This window comes from Alternaria conjuncta (genome assembly GCF_024043145.1).
Source record: "Alternaria conjuncta strain BMP 0040 chromosome Unknown scaffold_11, whole genome shotgun sequence".
In the NCBI taxonomy this organism is placed as follows: domain Eukaryota; kingdom Fungi; phylum Ascomycota; class Dothideomycetes; order Pleosporales; family Pleosporaceae; genus Alternaria; species Alternaria conjuncta.
Window position 1 is genome coordinate 827,929 of NW_026250100.1, and position 20,384 is coordinate 848,312.

Here is a 20,384-nt window from a genome sequence, read left to right on the forward strand (position 1 = left end):
GCTACACGCATGCCTTCCGCACGTTCGTATCTCGATGTGCGACAAGACGAGGTCTTTCTGTCGATCACTTCGAAGTGAGGCGACTGGCAGGTATGTTGTTGAACGTCGCCCAGGGTTCCCCTCACGAGAGCTAGCTAACGTTGTTGCTTTTGGTCACAGGTCTGTAACATGTTTCGACCAAGGATCAGCCGTCTGAGCTTCATAAATGCGATATATACGATGGCGGGCAGTCGTCTATATACCTAGGTATGGGGGGCTCATGTTTATAAGAGGTGGCTGCCTGGGATGGCGTATGTTGTTGTCCGGTGGGCCTGAAAAGGCTCGTCAGCGATAGGGGCCTTCGCGTTGTCCGGACCTTACTGGCTCTTCTACCTAATTGCCTTGGATTCTCATCCTTCTATCAACGCGACGTGATCCAATGGAATCGAGATGACCATACGCCTTGGTCCTGTGGCCGGGGCTTGCCTTGAGTCATGGCTCTTCAAACTGGACGCTCCAGGGAAGACCAATACTCTGACAGAGGCTCGCCATCGGTTTCGTCACGCGAAGGCTGTGCGCAGGTAGTGATGCGTATAAGTGTATGGCTGTGGTCGGCTCGAAGATCCTGGCTGGGCTGTACAGGATTCAGCTGAGCACTTGAGCCCTATGGGGAGGAAGACATACTCTGTATCGCTAGGATTCATGCAGTGTAATGAAATCAATCGGTATAATCAGAGTATCTCAAAATGATGACAGCTTTCCACACCATTCCATCGAGCTGACAGATCACGCGATAGCGTGCGCTGCGAACGCCTGGTCATATACCTAATTAGGAAAGAAGTCTTCTCGAATAAAAGATCGTCCGCGTCTTCCGATTTCCGAAGGCAAATAAGAAGCTTTGAAGCTCTGATGCGCAGAGATATTGCGACGTGAATGTGAAGAATACGCCACCCGTGTGGCGCAGTGTGAAATCTCGACATCATCAGCTTGAATGAACATTCGGCCACTCCGAGTCGGTCCACGCCACTGATTTTGAGGATGGGAGAAATTTCCAAGCCCTCGTCTTTGAACATTCTCTTCTAAACATTTTGAGTGCGGTTGTGCGTGTGGCTTATACCTAGGCACTAAACACCCGTAATGGTTGCGTCTTGCATGCATGGCGTAATTGGTGCCCCGCGGCCTATACTTCGTTACTACATGGCACTTTTTAAAACTTGCGTTTAGATTTTAGATTTTTCATGAGAGAACGACTCGTTGTTATTGAATGAAAGTCAAGAAGATGGCGACGATGTGAGCAGATCTACTTTCTATCTGGTCCTCTCCTGACCTTTTGCAAATTGTCCATCGCTGTCATGCGAGGCAGCCCTTCGTGTCCAATCCATACCGAGTGGTCTTGATGCCCAACTCACAGTCTCTTCGCCCTGGTATCGTCATCCCAATGCACTATAGCGAAGCCAGTCGTTCTTGCAGCTCATGCTCTATGGTATACCCAGATCGACTAGCAACCCAGGATTGTGAAGAATCGCTGCATGCGAACACGCGTGCAGAAAACGAAGCCACGTGTGGCAGCGGCTCGAAACCCCGTTCTACCTATGATGGACAACCCCAACACACCCCATCTTGACGTGCCGAAACACTATTGCGTATTTTTCACCGATACGGGGTTCTGGAAAGCACTCATGTACAACGTGGCAACCCGATCTACGCCCTCTTCTGACATGCCTACGTGGTGCAACAACGTTGTGTTACTTCAGGAACCCGATAACTGGGACCAAGACGCTGTTTGCGGTCGAGTTTGTGTACAGGGCTTGCGACTAGGCTGAGGACATTGAATCCCACGTTCCCAGTGATCCTCACCATTCCAGTCCTCCACTGCCGTGAGCCTGGAGCGGACTCATACGTTAGACATGGGTTCATACCACGCGATCACTGAATCTCATCAAGATCTCGTTATCGAATCACCAGATTGGTTTTTGAACACCCGAAAGCGCTTGTAGGCTTTCAGCATGGTAGATGATTTGCCTTCGTGTTGTTGCACTACGCTTTGGACACAATATCCCCTCCAGGTTTTAAGGACCTCCTCAATGTTTATTGGTATGTACTTGGATGAAGCAATCGTCGCTGGACAGGTGAGGCAGACGGTAGGTGTTGATCTTGGACTTTGCGGCCATCGCAGCCCTGAGCCGAACCATTGGTATCGCTGATCGGAAGCTCGGCGATGTTCCTGCATGAGTGCGCATGATGCTCAGCAATAGGCGTATAGTCAATACGGAACATCTGATGATTGGGGTTGGGAATCGATTGAGCGCGTGCCAACCATGGATACGTGGCAATTAATTTCGCTCGCCCGCACTTCATCGCAAAGTTAATGAGGGTCTTCGCTAATGAATCTCGATTCTATCCCGAGTGCGAAACGCGAAGTTTCAGCTTTGTTGGTGTTCTGGGGAGTAGAAGGGTTCGAGAACTCGTCTCTAGTTCTTGTGCCCACCACCTGTCGGATGTCCTCGGTTAGCGGAAGGCGCGACAACGCGTAACGGAGGCTGTGCTACACGCTCGGATTTGAGCGACGACAGGCGATTGTTTATCAAGTCAAGGAGAACGTCGGGTTACCACTTGTCTTCCATACGCCTGTCTACTTGGCGTTGATTATATTGGTCGGGCGTTGATGTGAGAGGGTGTGCAGGAGTCCATCATCAAGCAAGCATGCCTGACTGCATGACACCGATTTTGTTTCTTCGCCTCCAAGACAGAGCTGCAACATTATGCACCACTGCCAGCGCACATGGTAATATCTTATGGCTTAAATGACGTTTTGGCTGATGTGGTTTACCTGGAATAGACAATGTTAATGGAAGCTTGCCATAAAGCTGATGTGCATGTGACTCAGCTGACATCGTTATGGACGCCAAAAGCTGCACGTTACTACAACTAATCGCGAAGATATAAAAGCGCAGCTGTGAGATGTTAGGGGTCGTGGCTTGCGTAGCACAGTCGCCACAGGCGCTCGTGGACCCCTATCGTTCTTCCTTTCCAAGCTTCATCACGCCTCCCCTTTCGCCGCGCAACCACCACAGATCTTGGAAAGTTCATTGTATAGAATTCTCAACATCCTCAACCTATCATACTGCGACAACTTGTACAGCCCGGTCGTGTCATGTACGGTGTTCATGGGCCTTCCCGGGGTTCTCAGCGGCCAAGCACTGGCATGTTACTGCAGATCGTCCGCAGGGTGCCATTCGTCTCTGACACCAGAATGAGGCAAAAGACCAAAAGTAGGCGGGCGGCAGGCTTGAGCGCTGCTCAGCTGGCAAGCCTTCCTTTCGATTGAGTCGATGAGTCGATGAGCGTCCTCTGAGGTGCTATGGTGCGTGTCGCTGGTCCACTAAAATTAAGCCGCCGCGGGCAGGCGAGCCTCGCTGACGCTCCGACCTGGCGATGTCTTGACTGCTAACCTCCTCTCGCCGACACCTTCGTCCCTAGCATACCTAGGTAGCCCCAACGACGCCACGATGGACCTCGTCCCTACGCGCGCGTATCCTGTTCGACCGCCATCGCCGTTCCATGATGCGTACGATGAACCAGACGATGACCCATAGGCAACGAGCCATTCACGACCCTCGCGATGTCAACGACACAAAGATGCCAATAACCGCCATTCCGCTGAAGGAAATGGCGTCGTCAACAAGAAGTCCTCTTGCTTTTCTTTCTCGACGCTCCGCGTTCCTCCGCCTCGATCGAACGTATGCACCCATTACGCCAGACGCCTAGAATATTTTTTCTTGTACTCATGGTCCTGATGGACCGAGAGCACAATGATCTTCTCGAACGACAAACTTATACGCAACGTGTCGTTGCAACACGAAGACAATAAAGAGAAGATTAACGATTGTGATTTGGGTGCGACAAAGCAAAGTCCCATCGAAGGCATTGGGATATCAAGGAGTGATCTGATATCAGTTTTGATATCTTTGCGACTGTTGCGTAGCGATGAAGAACTTGGTGTACATGCCACAGCACAATCACACGGATCGGTACTTGGTGCGCGATAATGCCGGGCCAGGAGCGAGGTGGCGGTGGACCTTGCGATAATGCTTCAAGCGTGCGTCTTGACGCTTGTAGCTCTTCGAACATCCAGGCTCTTCACAGCCGTATTCCCTCCCGTCTCGATCTTGATGGTTACCATGCTTCAGTCGCCGGTGGCGTGCAAGACTGCCCTTCGCGTAGGACCCTTGGAATGTGGCACGACAGCCACGCTGAGAGCAGCACAGCCGGACTTCATGTTGTGCTGAAGTCTCGCGGCTCATATCTGTGGATGGCGAAAGCATAGTCCAGTCGTATCGGGGTTGCTGGACTTCGTGTGGGTCCATGATGCTGTACAAAGTTCAGCGTTTTCTCTTGACTTGTGTAGGGCGCTAACTTACTTGGGAGACGTACTGGGTGACTGCCAGCCACAATACTTCGTGGGTGTTGCCGTGTGATCAGGTAACACTACCGCGAGTCGGCTCGGCGCGGAGGCTATCGAACCCATTGAGCTCCGTCGAGATGAGGCAACCTGATCATATGTCTCCGGAGAGAGATACGACCCCGACCAATCTTCCACTAGTGCTTCATGTTCTGAAATACAGTACGTTGACGATGTCGATGTGGTCGCTGCTGTATTGCAGTATGATGTGCACCTGCCTGCAGCTCTAGAATCAATCACCCCACTCTCGCCATTTGGCGAGTTAATGTTGATGGTTGGTACCGCATTACGTCTATGATGGGGGTACGTTCGGGGGTTTGACAGCACTGACACGTTCCACGGTTCGCTTGGACAATAGTCTGCTTGAGGGTATTGATCATTGCATTCCATCGTTGGCTGTGTTAGGGGAGTCCGTTCATACTTGCCAGCCCGCATAGGCATCATGGAGCCTGCATAGTCGATGTAGTTCCAACCCGGGCTACTTGCATCGTATGTTGGCATGCCATACTGCCCCTCTTGGGTTATGTGCTGGCCGCCGACGTTCCGAGATGTCTCACGACTTGGTACAATTGATCTTGACACAAAGCTTCCGAGGTGACCGATAGTACCAGGATGTCCTGGCGTTGTTCGCTCACGCTCTTGGTTTTCCGCCATCAGGTGCCACGCTGCTGACTCTCTTAGGCCAACCGTCGCGCCAAACACATTCATCTGTGTATAGAGACTGCTGGAGCGTTCCTGCCAGTCGGGACCACTATCGTATTCCATGCCGCCGCTGTTGTGTATAGGGTGCTCTTCGTCAAGCTCTTCGTGGAGGAAAGCCTTCTGGAGGCTTGGGTGTCGTGGTGTAGCAACTCGGAGGTATGAGCAGGAAGGCTGCACTCTCAGTCGAATCCGGAGGTTCGCTAGGCGGCGTTGACGACGCTGGCAACCCCGGAAGAAGACAGGTAGCGGGGAAAGATTGATATCAAGAGAGGGGCGTCTAGTGTGCAATGAGCAGCAACAAAAGTGTGTCTTGGGGGTATAGGGTGACGCACCGATGGTCACCACTGCGAGCCCGACGAGAACGACCAGCGCCAAGAGGACGCCTCGAGCTTGACAGTAACACCTGACGACATTGGTCTCGCTAGGACGTCGATGTCAAGAACCTGAACCAATGTTGGCCGACTGCCTCACTTTTCGTCCAGTACCGACGAGTGCACTAGCATTGACGTGGCTGTGCAGGTGCGTGCGGAAAAGAGCATCAACAAGGTCAGCCCAAGGCGGGTTGGGGTGGACGGGCGGTATTTCGAAGGTGAAGATTGCGTGTGGTTTGACACTCTTTGAATGGATGAAGAAGACAATCTGACCGCGTGCATCGACTTGGGGATACTCCAGACTTAATGGTTCCAGTCCTGCCGTGCCCGTGTCAGCGATGGAAAGCCAGCCACAGTACCGCGGCGCTGTGTCGACTGTGCCTGTTAACGGGCCACTGATGACACGCGTCAGCAAGAAGATACCCGCCTAGGATCTCTCGCACCTCCACCAGCAGCACGCAAACCTACGAACGAATGCGAGTTTGGATCTAGAATGCTCTTACCATGTCTCATCCACGTCACCCCTATCCTGGATCGCCCGCTGTACTGCAACCGATGGTCATGGCTGAGCGCGAGGCAGACCTCCTCGTCACGCATGAGCCAGTTGCTGTATTCGCAGGTATAGCGGGTAAAGCGAGTGCTAGGAACCCCATGGTTGACGCTTGGGTCTCGAGGCGCTTTTGAGTGCATATACAGGCTGACGACTGGATCATTCCAGTGAATTGCGAGCGGCTCCACACGTGGAAGACGTGGCACTGGCGAGCACAATTCATGACGAAGAAAAGGTCTGAGGTGAATAGACTCCCTTCGGGAGTGCGACAGGATCTGGAAGGGCAGCTGCGCTTATACCAGATTGCCTGAGTACGCGGTCATGTCTATGGCTGGATCACTATGGACGCCTCCGGCTCTCAACATCTGCATGGCGGATGCGGGCTGGCAGGGCGCAACCCTTTCGGTAACTGCACGAACACACATAACCGTCAGGGTTCCACACACGGTTGGCGAGATGCGGCATGACAAAATGGTAAATGAATTCTGCCTTATCCTTGTCAATCTGCTGACAGCCAGCCTTGCCTCTGAAGTTGTGCGTGCTCTGTGGGCTACCACAGAGCCTCACAGCTTGCCACTGCCGGCACCATCGATAGCTACGTGGAAGAAGGCCTTTGAAAATCCTCGCTTGGCCCTCGACGCATACTTTAGATTACTGCTACGTTAAACACCAAATCTTAGGAACGTACTGATAAGCCACAATCTTGACCCTGACGGCTTTCAGTAGGCCTAGGAACCATATTCAGAAACGCGCATGTGTATATGACCACACTGCCACTGATGGCAACCGATTCTGTCGCTACAGCCGTTGAAAACACGCGACACTATGCCTTCGGAATCGATTCGCCAATTGCCTGTCAATCGCAGAGCCGCTTCCGCTCTGGCCAAGTGTTGGTGCAAGGCAAGGAGTTCGCAGCTCAGCCAGGGATAATCGTAATCGGCAATGGGAAAAGCCGCTATCTCGATCGAAGTGCGGGGCTCCTGATCCTCACATATTGAGTGCAACATTCGTAGTGGTTGCTGTAGTTCGGGACTAGCGCTCAATATGTAGCGAGTGATTGCCCACGTGCATACCTACACAGCGGCATGGGTCAAATCAAGTTCCAATCGGCACACTCACCTTAGACAATCTATTGTTCCCCACCTTTTGATCGTGACTTCAGTAGAAGATCTGACAGCTGGGCGCTCATTGACAGTGAGGCTCAGGGAGCTCGCAGCGCTTGCGCTTGTGATTTGAGCTGTCCACTACTTTAAAAATGCAGGCTTTTCGGGACTGAGAGTCTCAAGGTGACGGCGAAATGGGCCGCACCTGATTAGCATGTCTGTCAGGCCAAGACACTACCTGCATTCATTCAGTATTGTGGCGTCAAACCACCAGACATCTGCAGCTCGCGCGGGCTTGGCCTAGCCCTGGGGGTACCTAGGTACCTAGAGCGGCCACACGGCATATCCATTGTTCACAAGCTAATCTGAGAAACACATGTCTTCTGCTTACCACATGTACACTGTAATCTCCATGTATCTGCCGGTTGTGTATCGCGTTCGCGCATGCGGGTACATTCAGCCCGCCTGGGGAGGCTGGTTGGATACGGAAATCACATTAAGCTGTTTATGGACTAGCTTCCCCATCCCGGTCACGTGCCATGTGGGCAGGATACGGCGGCTCTCCGCGATCGTTGCTGTTCATCCCAAATTCATCAAAAGTCCCACACTGAACCAATTGCGACAAATTGCCCGAATATATATGAATGATGTGGAGATCAACAAAGGGACGAGTACCTAGGTAGGAGACCAGTGCGAAGGGAATATCATGACGTCGTTATTTAATAGCTGAGCTAGGATCAGGGGCGAAAGACCACCGAAAACATATGCTCTTCACCGACTACCTTTCAAGCAACGTGCCTTCTCTCATGAAAGCGCGGATACAACCTTTTCCTCCTCCTCAGCCACGAAATCAAGCTCCCCGGGGTCTTCAATGTGGTCGTTCGCTCCCCATGACCTAGGAAAGGGGGGTCTATCCGGGTTGTAGTCATCTCTGAGACAGCGGAGGGACTTCTTGACTCCTCCGCCCATTCCTTGCTCTTGTCACGGACCTGCGCAGTCTCTTGGAGGGGCCCCCGGCGTTCTACGACGTTCCGCGAAAGACAACTCACGAGCGTTTCAACATCTTCCAAGGTACTCATGGCCCCGAGGGTCACCCTGACTATTCCAAAAGGCACCCCGTCCACAACATCAGCCTCCGTATTGCATCGAAGACCTGCGTCGAACGCTCCTCGTATCCATCCAGCCTCCACACCCAGCGCACATGCCATACCTGCAGGATTGCACACGTTACCCGTGCGAACGTGGATCCTACTCGCCCTGAGGAACGCTCCAACGTGCCACGGGCCGATGTATGCTCCATTGCTTCTCTGTATGTTGAAAGCTATTGTCGGCCCTTGTCTTTGCGAATCTTGATAGTGAGAGTCTATCGACTGGTATACTTGGCATACTGGTGCACCATTGTAGTGCATCATGCTCGTCAAACGATCGTGAAGAATGCTAGCAAGCCACCTAGCGTGTGTCGAGACTTGTTCAAGCCCGCCGAACAATGCGCGATGAGTCGTTATAGCACACTTCAGAGCAAGAATATTCCGGAAAGCGATCGTCCCGTCCTCTAACCGTGCATGGAGGCTAGAGTTCTTGCGGGCTACCCATGATTCTCCAAGGCAAGTTGTCATCTCTGTCGTGCCGCCGCCGAAGTACTTCCGGTGATCGAACACATGGCCAGCCGCCTTCCGGACAATCAGAGCACCGAGGTCCGGGAACCCAAAGATCTTGTAGAAGGATAAGGAGATGAAGTCAGGAGCGAAGAGATGGTTGCTCAAGTCGATTGGGGTCGTGGATACCAAGGCTGCTACGTCAAGCAGAGAGTAAGAGTTCGGATGATGCAACGACAAGCGTAGCTTGCCTGTCCAATCCAGCGGAAGGCGCTCGCCGTTCATGTTCCTATGGATAATAACGTCAGTGCCAACTCTTCTTCCATCAAGTACCAGGCCACCTACGACTGCGCTGGATAAGCAAACAACAATGGTCTCCCCGCAAGAGGACCTTCGAGGGAAGAGTCGTTCGCTCCGGCGAGCCAGTTTTTTGTCTCCTCATTGGATGCGAAACAGTGGCTACGATTGGCCAGCTCTCGGACACCAACCAGACTTGTATGGCTGTTACGATGATAACAGTAATTGAATCCTTCCGCATATCCAGAGAACCCTTCTGTCACCAATTTGATGGCACCGGTGGCATTAGCGGTGAAGACGACATCGAAGTGAACGGGGTCTGCGTTGAACATCTTCAAGACAGCAAGCCGGGTTTGCTCTACCATGACGGCAGTCACACTCGGGTTGGATGAATCAGAATGAGGATTAGCGAGGAGAGTGCTTTGCATCTCTTCGCAGAAGGACTCGAGTAAAGACTTGGGTGCGAGCGTTGTGCCGCCATGATCGAGGTACGTCAGATCTAGGTGCCGTCAGTGACATGTGAAAGATGTATCATATCTGAGCATACCTTCAAGCATTGGGTACTCGATCTTCCGCATTCGACTGATCCGATCATTGTAAGCACGTCGCTCACCTTTTTCGTCCCAGTGCTTATCACCGTTGGCAATCATGGGTCGTGGCCCGGAACGTTGGAAGCACTTCATCTTTTCGCAAAGATGTCAAGCGTGTCAGATATGTGGAGAAGCTTTGAGACCGATCAATGCAGGAGAACAAAGGGATTGACTGTCTCAGATCGGGGTAAGCATGGACTATAACTACACACCCTTCTCCAGGCCGCGAAGACGACCGCATGCGTTTTGTCTGATCATACCCTTTCTCGGCCCCGTTCCCTAATCGCTAGTCTTGCAGATTACACAGGAAGTTACATCAACCTGCAAGAGTGCGGCACGCCTCGACGGGGCGTAAGTTCGACAGAGGTCGATAGTCTGGACACTGGACTCAATGCGCCATGACGAAGGAACATCCCTTGTCGCAAGCGACTCCACTCACTACATCCAATGCAAGGCAATCAATCAACCACATCTACACATATTGGCTCTAGATAGCAGACGGCTGCATCACAGAAATCGGGCATCGTGGTCAGTCTTGCCTAATTCTGACTCTCCGGTCCAGAGTGAGTAAGATCGTTGCGTCTGGATGAGGCGGAGCAAATCAGAACTACACAAATATCTAGAGTCGATCCTATCACAGTCACATATGCTATTGTGGTCTTCATGACTGTGCTTACTGCCCGACGGGCGTAGATTCGATGGTGGTCAGCACAGCCGCTACTTCGCCGCCCAGTAAACCCATTTCCAGTCATCTTAATGGGAAGACATGACGATGATAGTGAAGTATCAAGTACTGGACTCGGAGTTGTAAATGTTCGCTTATGGAAGCGCGCTTCAAATCACATCACATCGACACCGTCTATGACTGGCCATAGGTTCGCCCCTGTTCGTCCGCGGAGTGCAGAATGCATCTTCGCACTGTGATTTGATGCTTTTTCAGATCTTCTCGTTCAGGCACATGCAGTTCGCTGTCAATCAAGTAAGCCCTTCGTCCCCACGACTCGCACACAGCGCCATTATTACAATCGCGCAGCTAGTGCCGAGTACGGCACTCGTGGCACATGCAGTTCGCTTTGAATCGAGCAAGCCCTTGGGCTCACGACTCGAACCCGACGCTATCATCCCAATTGCAGTCAGTCCCGAGTACGGCAGTTGCGAGGTGAAGAGATCGAGCGGCCCGCGGCAACTATCACCGCTCCGCGTAGATTCTCTGTGGCTGCGGAGGGTTGCTCCTTGCGCAAGGGGCTTCTGACGTTTGCAGCGATCTTTGACAACTCACCCTTTGTTCACATGTTTGGATCTCTCTAGTCTTGGGAAGTTACCGAAACCGTTCCAGTTGATGTCATGGAGCCATTCTTGAGAGGATGTAACCGGCGGTGAGAGTTCTCACCCTGATCTTGAGTCTTCGCTGGTGCCTACGCAATTCGGGGTCAAGAAACGGCGTTGTTGAGTTTGGCACACCACATAATCACAAGCAGGGGTTTCACTCCTATCCAAATCACAGCGGCGCAGTCCCCAATATATATACCCAAGGTTACTCGCGAGCACACCTCAGACTCGAGTGCGAAGCCCCCAAAGACAGTGGCGCAGTGAGATTTCCCTTCAAACTTATGGGCCATAAGCAGGCTATCGATCCTTGAAGAACGAACCACCAGCCCGGTCGCATTCGCGTACTGTCCCGTCCAATTACCAAGTGCGATGAGCAATGCCAGCCCACTGGGTCAGCGGTATTGTAAACGCCATTCGCAATAGCTTCCCGTCCCGTTGGGGCCAGCCCCGGCGGCGCGCCTAATGCCGACACACTGACCTCTGACCTCCGGAGCCGTGCATGTACCAACATCGCAAAAATTTGCAAACAGCACCACCTAGTGACGGATACGTAATTCAGACGACACCCTTCTTACGCATCGGCTCCATCCTTTGGAAGGATGATGGTGTCGAGAGATAGGCGTGCATGAGTGGGGCTAGAACTACGCCTCACCTGGGCATCTAGCCGCTCATCCGCTCCAGGGCTATCTCGATGCAGCGCAAAGCCGTTTTTGGTCTTGAGCCATACCTTTTCCTTCCTCTGTTTACTTAGATTGCGGCATAGTCGCGGCATACACCAAGAACGCGGCCCGCACTTTGACCAACTGTTGGGTGTCTTGATTGGTGTTCGTTAAAGCCAGCTGAGAAGAGCGAGACCCCTAGACCAATGTTGGAACAGGTGTTCGTATCGACCGATCAGTTCGGTGGCTTCTGCAGCATAGACAACCCCAGCCGGCGGATGCATCCTACCTAGGCAGCACTCAGAGTTTGTAATATGTCCCTTCTACACATGTCTCGGTAACCGCTGCCGTGCCGGCTAGCTGGATTCGTGGGAACAGGCGATGTCAAGCCGTGCTGAGAACCATTGTGTATCCAGCCCGTCGCGCCGGCCTAGATGACCTTCTTGATCAGTGGGCGACCGTTCGGCGTGAGGGCTGCGCTGAGATGGCATACATATGCACAGTGGCTTAGCATGTCCACACAGTGGCCGGATATTGGCACTCTACAGAGGTATGAATGGCGCTTAGGCAAACACGGCGCTATCCACGCGCGCGAGTTGTTACATAACTCCGTTAGCCCACACCCACTTCGTAGATGCTGCAAAGTTGTTTGGGGGCTGGATGCCATAGCTGTCACAACAGTATCGCACGATTGGCCAGGTATCGATGTAAGCTGGACTAAGCTGTGTGGCTGTCCAGTACCGCTCGGGACGCAAGCATTTGAATATGAGGACGCGTCGAGTGTTGTGAGTCGCTGTTGCATAACCGCCGCATAAAGCTATCACTGAACGCGGACCCGCCCCTCCACATCAAGGTGGCTGAACTCATGTAGGAAGGCTCCAAGATGCCAGTGACATGTGGTGGGGGCGTCGAAGGGGTACCCTTGACCTTGGGGGCAGTTCTCGGTCAGCGGTTGATTGATAAAGGCTGTCTGTCTCTGCTGCAGATTAGAACTTGATGCTGCTTTCGAATTACATACGAACTCCTAATACACGCCGAATGTCAGTGAAGCCTCCAGTGTTCTGGACTCTATTATCTTGCACGTTTATCCTCCCGCCCAATACAGCCTTCCTAGGCTGAATCGGCCCCTCGCTATGGTAAGTCAGCCAAGTGTACCCCTAAAGCAACTTCAAAAGACGGCTTCGCGCTGTCAATGTTGACGAGCGTGATACTGATTGTGCCGACAGTCTGCCTTGCGCTCCGCCACGATATCCAGTCTGTCAGTCCCGTAGCGCGAGTCCGATGACGAAACGAGAGAAGATCAAGCGAGTCCGTGGCCGCTCCAATCACGGCGACACAGCGGAGAGGACAGCATCCCTGACACGTTATACCAAACGATGATGGACAATGGAGGAGTCTACTACGCATCTCCACACTGCTACTGCCGGCGGAATGCTGTAGTAATGCTCAAGCTCAGAGTTCACTGTTGGTCTTCGCTTTTCCCCTGAATGGCTTTGTGGCCCTTTGAGCTGCAGCGCAGCGGGGCTTGTCGGAAGGTGCCAAGGGGAAGGACCTCATATGAAGCCAATCGCAGCGATGCCACACCGCCTGGTAGGACTACCAGCGGAGTTTAGCTGTCGCCGATGCGCGCTCAAGGAATGTTTGCTTGGTTTCAAGAACGGCGGTACGAATTCGCGACGTTGAATTCAGAACAAGGCTCCATTGCAAGAAACGAAACGACCTCGTTGCCGAAAACTGCCGTTCAGCGGTGCCATTAAACAGCAGCGTCGGTGTTGCTGTAGTGGAGCAATCGAAACTCTGTCCGCCCGTGTTTCAGATGCATTCCCTGAGGGACTACCTACCCGTCGCCTCAACGTGGATGTGGTAGTTGCGGCCATCCACGGTCGCATGCCCGGTCGCCTTGATCATCACCACCCACCACCATCATTATATGCTGGCGTGCACCTCATCTCCCCCAGTCTTCACACATCCTACATCCCACATCCCGAGTCCTGGATTCATCGGCTTGGACTAAGAACTAGGGCCGTCGCACGAGGACTCTGCGCAGCAACACCCCAGCTCTTATTACCCCCTGCACGCTAACCGGCGCCAGCGAGACGAGTGTGTGAACATTCCTTCGCCATCCCCATCCATCTCGGATCGTCTGCTTCACCAACTAGACCCAAGCTCTTTTATCTCAACCCTCTTCCGACTTGTCTTTACACGGTCTTTCATCCTCACCCTCACTACCAAAAGCGATTCCTCGAACGGCAAAAACTAGGGGCGTCACTATCCATCCGGAAAGAAAGTAGCTATCCTGTCGCCAACGTCGCTCAAACGCTATCATCATGGACTCTCTGGGTCTCTCGAGCTCCGAAGGTTACGGCAGTTACGTGCACGTTCACCACAGCGATGCCGAAACAAGCGATGAACTCGGCCGAGCAACAAGATCGACGGGTGACGCTGAGCATGAGAACTTTGCGGATGCATCTGGCCAAGACCTAGAGCGTCACTGGCAGGCCTACCAGAACGGTCTGCACGCTGATCAGTTCGGCTCCTCGCAATCCTCGACGTCAGGGTACAGCCTGCAATCCGGAGCTGGTCCACCATACGCTACCAATGGCCAACATACGCACCAAACCCAAGGATTCGAGTGTGTACACGCTTTCGAACCTCCTCAGATATCTGCCATGGATGCTGAGACGAGCGGCAGCGACCATTATTCTCAGTATGCTGCGCCGTCTAGATACGACGGCCAAGGACCGGGGTTCACGCAGCCGCTTTACAACTTCCCCGATGCCGCAGAGCCCTTCCTCACTTACAATTCTTACATGCAAGACAACAACACGATGCTTGCCCCTCGGGGTCCAGTCGCAGGATATCCGGTAGGCTCGCGACCCGCAGAGTACCATCAGGGAGATCGGAAAAGACACTTGGAACAGCAAGTCGATCAGTGGATGGATGTACTCAACACAGCCGGCATCCAGGGTACGACCAACAGTAGCAACCCGGCACACGGCTCAGGTTCAATGTCACTTAACAGCGAGTGGGGAGGGTCTAGCGTGGATACCTTACGCCCTTCTGGTTGTCGACCCGGTAGTCAATCGGCACGCACAAGACATGCCACTGGCCCAGCTAGTCACAACCAACAGGGACAAAGTCAGGGGTGTCTGATGCCGCCCACATATCCGGTACCAAGACAGCAGAGCGCTGAAGGACGTTCCATGCCCAGCCGATCCGCAGTCTACGGTACTTCCTGTCGATTGTGAGTAAGTGCTACCGTTACTGTTGATAGGTGCTAATGAAAGTAGATCGAACCATGACGGCAGCCATCTCCACGTCCCGACGTCCGAAACAACAAGCTCCAGACCGACATCTCCAGGCAGTTCTGCGACATCTGATCCGCTTCACTGCCCCTACTGCTCGGCAACGTTTACAGGAACCTACCGGCAGGGCAATTACGGGCGGCACAGGAGACAAAAGCATGGCGAAGCGAAGCAATGGGTCTGTGAGACCAGCCATTGCAACCGCGCCTTCCAGAGGTCCGATGCCAGGCTCAAGCATTACCGACGTCAGCATCCAGAACTCCTCCCGGGCGGCTCTTAGTTCGGAGACATCAGACTCGCGAAGCGGGCGCCGTCTTTACTGGTGTCTGCGATTCAGGTGAACACGCTCGCCATTGCCAACAGCTTCGTTCACGTGTCTAGACCCTGCCGTATCTCCGGTTGGGCTTCCTGTCCACGTTGCGCGGCGCTCGCTTTCACGTACACGTCTGGGCCGTATCTTCCCTTTTTCAACATCCTCGTTCTTGATATAGCCTTTCCACTTCTCTTGTCTCTGGAAGCATTTCACGCTTATACCCCAGCATGGAGCGGCCGTGGGAAACCACGTATCCTTTCGCCAACCGCTTCCCAAAAATAATCCTTAACGTCTCTTTTGTCATTCATGTTGTCTTTTCTAATACACACGGGCTTCCTGTATTTCGAGTTCGACCGAGAGATGTGTTTAGGGTAATGGGGTGTGATGGTATGATGCGGGTATGATGCGGGTACGATGGTCGGATCATGTATGCAACGGTCGAGACGGCGGTATTGTATCGAGTGTGCCGGCTGTTCAATTTTTTCTAGGCGTTTGGAGTCTAGATACGTCCTGAATGGGTTACGATTGTACGAATAGATGGGCGTTACGGCGATCGAAGTCGAATAGAAGGCTGGGTATAGACGGTCAAGAAAGGTCGATTGTTGTCGCTTCGTTGCAGACACCCCGACGTCGGTATAGCGGTTGACCAGGCATAATGAACACCTTATCTACGATGGCTTCGTGTCGATACGTTTGGTGATGATGTTGACGGCGCATACGAGCGACGAAGGAAGAGACGTGAAGTGGGAATATCTGCAGTTCTGTACTTGGGAACGATCTAGTCCGGGGAAACCACGATACTTCCCCGTCACGCGCTAACGCTGACTAGTGACGGTCCAGGGGAAGCACCGATCGGACGCCTTCGAGCTGGGTCTGCTACACCATCAGTATCGTTAGCTGCATGTCGTGTTCAGCCAATATGTGCTTCTTCTTCTTCTCTCCTCCACGAGCGGTATCGCGCGCCTCAACGTTCCGCCTGCCCACCTGGGCACTCAAGCAGCAACCAGCGATCCATGGACGCGGTACCTACGCAAAGAGAGAAGTGTCGTCACTGGTCAAGACAAAGGGCTTGCGGTCGTGTGAGCTCTGTTCATGCGTCGTGTCTCAGAGTGTGAAGGGTACGAAACTCAAAGGAGATTGATGCTTTATGTAGGAGCGACCGCCGCTGGTAGCTTGGCGAGACCATTTACGAATTCCAACGACAACGTTCGGAATGACTGAACTCAGTTCGCAAACCCAGTAGTACAGACCCTGTTTAAGAGAAGAACATGACCTGTTATTCGCTGCACGATGAAGCACCCGATGCACGATGTTGCAGCTGTGCAATCAACTCTGCGTCAATACGGCCTGAGCATTACATATGATGACCTTGACCTATCACTTTATGTACTGATCGGCTAGCAGCAGATATCTTGGACACGACAGTAGCCACAATAGACCCTCTTTCGCTCAAGATGTGCAAGAACTGACCGCCCACACGATCGGGCATCGATGTCAATTCTGTACTTAGGCGGAGTCTAAGTCCGCCCAATCTGTGTACCATGGACTGTAAACCTACCAAATGCTCTCTTTAATATTCGTCGAAGCAATTGCCCACCTATCAAGTCAACACTCTTCTAAAGTTGCAGGCTGATCGGAGTGGGTTGAGTATGTATGGCTAGGACTCGCCCAATGGGGTCCTATTTGAACAGCGCACATGCTGAATATGCGTGCGCGTACTGTAGCCTGCTTTCAGAAGCGCACGTATCAAGCCTCATAGTCTATCAAATCCTTCATCGAGGCAAACTTCTCAGCTGTCGGCAAGAGCGACACGGATTCTCCTGCTGTGGCGATGTCACACCACGACTCCACTCACTATCTCCATCAATGGCTAGTCGGTGGAGACAGTCGATGTTGCCCAACGATCTCGACGAATGATATCTGACAAGCCCGTTGTGGTTGTAGGTTCCTCGACGATGGCTGAGTTTAGTGGCAGGTTCGTGGTGCCAAGAAGTGATCAGGAGCCGCGGGCTTGCTCAACCCACTCCTGTCCTATTACCATCCACGCGACGATGCCGGCACTGCTGCAAAGCTCAGCCAACGACACGCTCTTGCCATTGGATCCTCTAATGTAATGTTCAAGAGAGACACAGGCATTGTGAAGTTGCCGCTCTGTGTATGTAACGCCATTGATCGCGACCCCCGCGGCTGTACTCATCACATGGACACATTGAGAGCCAAAGGTGCGCATACGACAATTGTACAACATACTAATAAGCTACCTGGCAGTTTCTATCTACGATGCCGAGATAATGCCACATCACGATACCTCGAAGCCCTCAATGTCGCCCTTCGCATCGTATTCGCGGATCATCTGCTCGTACATGGCCATCCCTCCTCCATGAAGCACCCTCCGCATCGCCTGCCGCCGATGCTCGGGGTCGCCACCAGCCATGCGCATCGTGGCGCCTTCATGATTGAAGTAGCCCGGCGTACAGGCTAGCACGACAGAGTACCACAGCGCCCGCCTCTCAACGTCGTCCGTCCACGCATCCTCTGCCTGCTTAGTTGGCTCGATGACCATCTGAGTAGGATCCGAAGCCTTTCGCGCAGCCTCCTTCAATATACTGGCGATATGTGTGGACTCGAGGTCGAAGACCGCGGTGAGGTTGGGCGAGCCTGGCCCACCACCGAGACCGGGATACAGCAAATTGGGGAAGCCGTTTGTAGCGATGCCGTGTATCGTCGCAAAGTCGGCAGAGCCATATTTGTCTTTGAGACGGCGGCCGTTACGGCCTACAATGGGTATGCCGAAGAGTTCGGCAGGGGCTGCGTTCGCACCCGTCGCCAGCAGGAATCCTGTGGCAAGAATGAGCACGTCCAGCTCATACTCGACTCCATTGGCGACGAGGCCTCGTGGTGTGCACCGCTCCACGCCTTTACCATCTGTGTCTACAAGCGTGACGTTGGGCTGGTTGAACGCGGCAAAGTACCCATCCTGGAAGGTTGGTCGTTTGCACCACATGGGATACCACGGCTGTAGCCGCTCTGCCGTGGCTTGGTCCTTCGTGACGCTGTTTCGCACATGCTCTCGTGCCTGTTCTGCCAGTGGCACATCCATCTCGTAGAGCGAGCGTGCGTGCTCTTCTACATTCTGAGGCGTGACGAACCGTGGCCCTCCAATGAAGCCAGCAAAACCGCGCGCATACTGTGTCCAGCCGTCGGCGACAAGGTCTGGGTGGTTCTCTGAATGCTTCTCACCATCGAAGAAGGTGTCGAAGTTGAGCCGGCGAGCGCGTTGCCAGCCAGGTCCCGTTGCCACGTTTTGTGCCCATGTGCTCTCGTCGGTGGTCTGTTGGCGACGGGGTACGCAGTACGATGGTGTGCGCTGGAAGGCATACGTGTGACCGGCCCATTTCGCTACCTGTGGTATTACCTGCACCGCCGTCGCACCCGTGCCAATAACGCCGACACGCTTGCCTTGAAGTTTCGAAAGTGTAGGGTCCGTCGGCGAGCCACCAGTGCAGCTGAAGTCCCATCGCGCGGTGTGGAAGACGGGAATGTTGGCGCGCAACTCTTCGAAGCCGTCGAGCTTAGGCATCCTGGGTTCCGTAAATATGGTACTAGCTGGAACGACAAACTGCGTCAAGATGGTCATCTCCTCGCCATTGCCGTGCTCCCTACGCATGCGGACCACCCAGCGCCGCTTCGTTTCGTCCCAAGTCGCGCCGAGCACCCGTGTTGAGAACTGCCCACGCAGTCCAAAGTGCGATGCCACACGTTCGCAGTGTTGACGGATCTCGTCGCCTGACGCGTACTTGTGTTTAGGCTTGTAGCCTGTTTCCTCGAGGAAAGGCATGTAGATGTAGCTCTCTACATCGCATTGTAAACCTGGGTATCGGTTCCAGTACCATGTCCCACCAAAGCCCCCCGCGACGTCTACCAGGTAGATGCCCTTCGCCGAGAAGCCCGCTTCTACCAATCGTCCTGCAGCTAGCAGACCTGCGTGGCCGGCACCGATGATGAGGAACTGGATGTTGTCGCCGTCCTTGAGTGGACCCGCGTCCTGTTGCTGCCCTTTGTCAACCCATGGGTCATCTGCGAGCGGGGCTTCTGCTTCGCTGTGTAGAGTCGTGTACTGCTGGAAACCATCGGCTCGCAGTCGCTTGTCGCGTTCCTGCGCGTATCGGGCTTGGAGGTTGGCAACGTCGGGTACAGCCATTGGAGTTACTGTTCGTGCCCTCTACAAATGAAAGTTATGCACAAGAAGTTTGAAGTGGGAACGAGCGCTTTGCATCAAAGTACACAGTTTTATGTCAATCGCCAAGTTAAGTGTTTTATTGCACCGGTGCGCTGCAGTTCCAACGCGCTGCTACTTCTTCTTCCGTAGCCGCTCCTTCACCCGAGCCGGCTCGAGCCGATGAAGTATGAAGGGAAAGTAATCTTGCCATGATATCGTGTTCAAGTGGTGTCGGGCCCCGACTTTACGAAAATTATCCGAGTTTCGAGTTGGTGTGGGGACATGGGCTGCATCGACGGTGGATTTTGACGCTATACCCAGGTAGTCCTGTTTGGGGACGAGCCCTCCTCCACGCAATGCCCCACGAAGCTGACCACCCCAATGGTGTCATGGAACCTGATGACGATCTAGATGCCTTTACAGAACCCTGCAGCCTTTGCCTCACGAAGGATCAACATCTTCGGAAGCAAGAAAGGGGCTAGCGTTCGGCCCCAGACAGGAGAATCTCCTCAGGAAAGCCTCCTTACATCCGGATCCATACGTCACGGCGTGTAGGGGCGCTCCGAGAACGAGTAAGAGTTTAGATGTCAGCTCAAGCAGCGTCCGCTTCACAGGTAGGTGAAGCGAATCGTGCAGCAGAGATACGAAGTGTCTTTGGCTACTCTCTGTGCTCCATACTTCCACGATAAATGTACCGATAGACCCGCAAACTCTCCGATAAGCCTTGCAAAACGAGTTGGGTAGGTGGTGTATGGAAAACGCGGCCAATATGATTGGGCAGCACAAGTCAGAGAGCCTGACAGCGTGCAAAAACTCTACAGCTTAAGAACTGCTTTGCTGTCGAGGTGGTGAAACTTCTAGAGGCCACTCGTTCTGAGTCTCGTCTTCTGCATTACTTTCTTTCGAGACC

General features: G+C 53.3%; 3 protein-coding genes across 3 annotated transcripts; 1 reads left to right on the forward strand and 2 right to left on the reverse strand.

The window, feature by feature from the left end:
- Window positions 1-9,103: 9,103 nt before the first annotated feature.
- J4E85_007815 (uncharacterized protein) lies at window positions 9,104-9,742 on the reverse strand (the record flags this gene model as incomplete). The annotated part of the gene is made up of 2 exons (XM_051472045.1): window positions 9,104-9,558; window positions 9,607-9,742. 2 exons carry the CDS (start codon window positions 9,740-9,742, stop codon window positions 9,104-9,106), a joined length of 591 nt encoding a protein of 196 aa, XP_051324242.1.
- Window positions 9,743-13,964: 4,222 nt separating this feature from the next.
- J4E85_007816 (uncharacterized protein) lies at window positions 13,965-14,790 on the forward strand (the record flags this gene model as incomplete). The annotated part of the gene is made up of 2 exons (XM_051472046.1): window positions 13,965-14,604; window positions 14,660-14,790. 2 exons carry the CDS (start codon window positions 13,965-13,967, stop codon window positions 14,788-14,790), a joined length of 771 nt encoding a protein of 256 aa, XP_051324243.1.
- Window positions 14,791-17,554: 2,764 nt separating this feature from the next.
- Window positions 17,555-19,456, reverse strand: J4E85_007817 (uncharacterized protein; the record flags this gene model as incomplete). The annotated part of the gene is made up of 1 exon (XM_051472047.1): window positions 17,555-19,456. One exon carries the CDS (start codon window positions 19,454-19,456, stop codon window positions 17,555-17,557), a length of 1,902 nt encoding a protein of 633 aa, XP_051324244.1.
- Window positions 19,457-20,384: the final 928 nt, after the last annotated feature.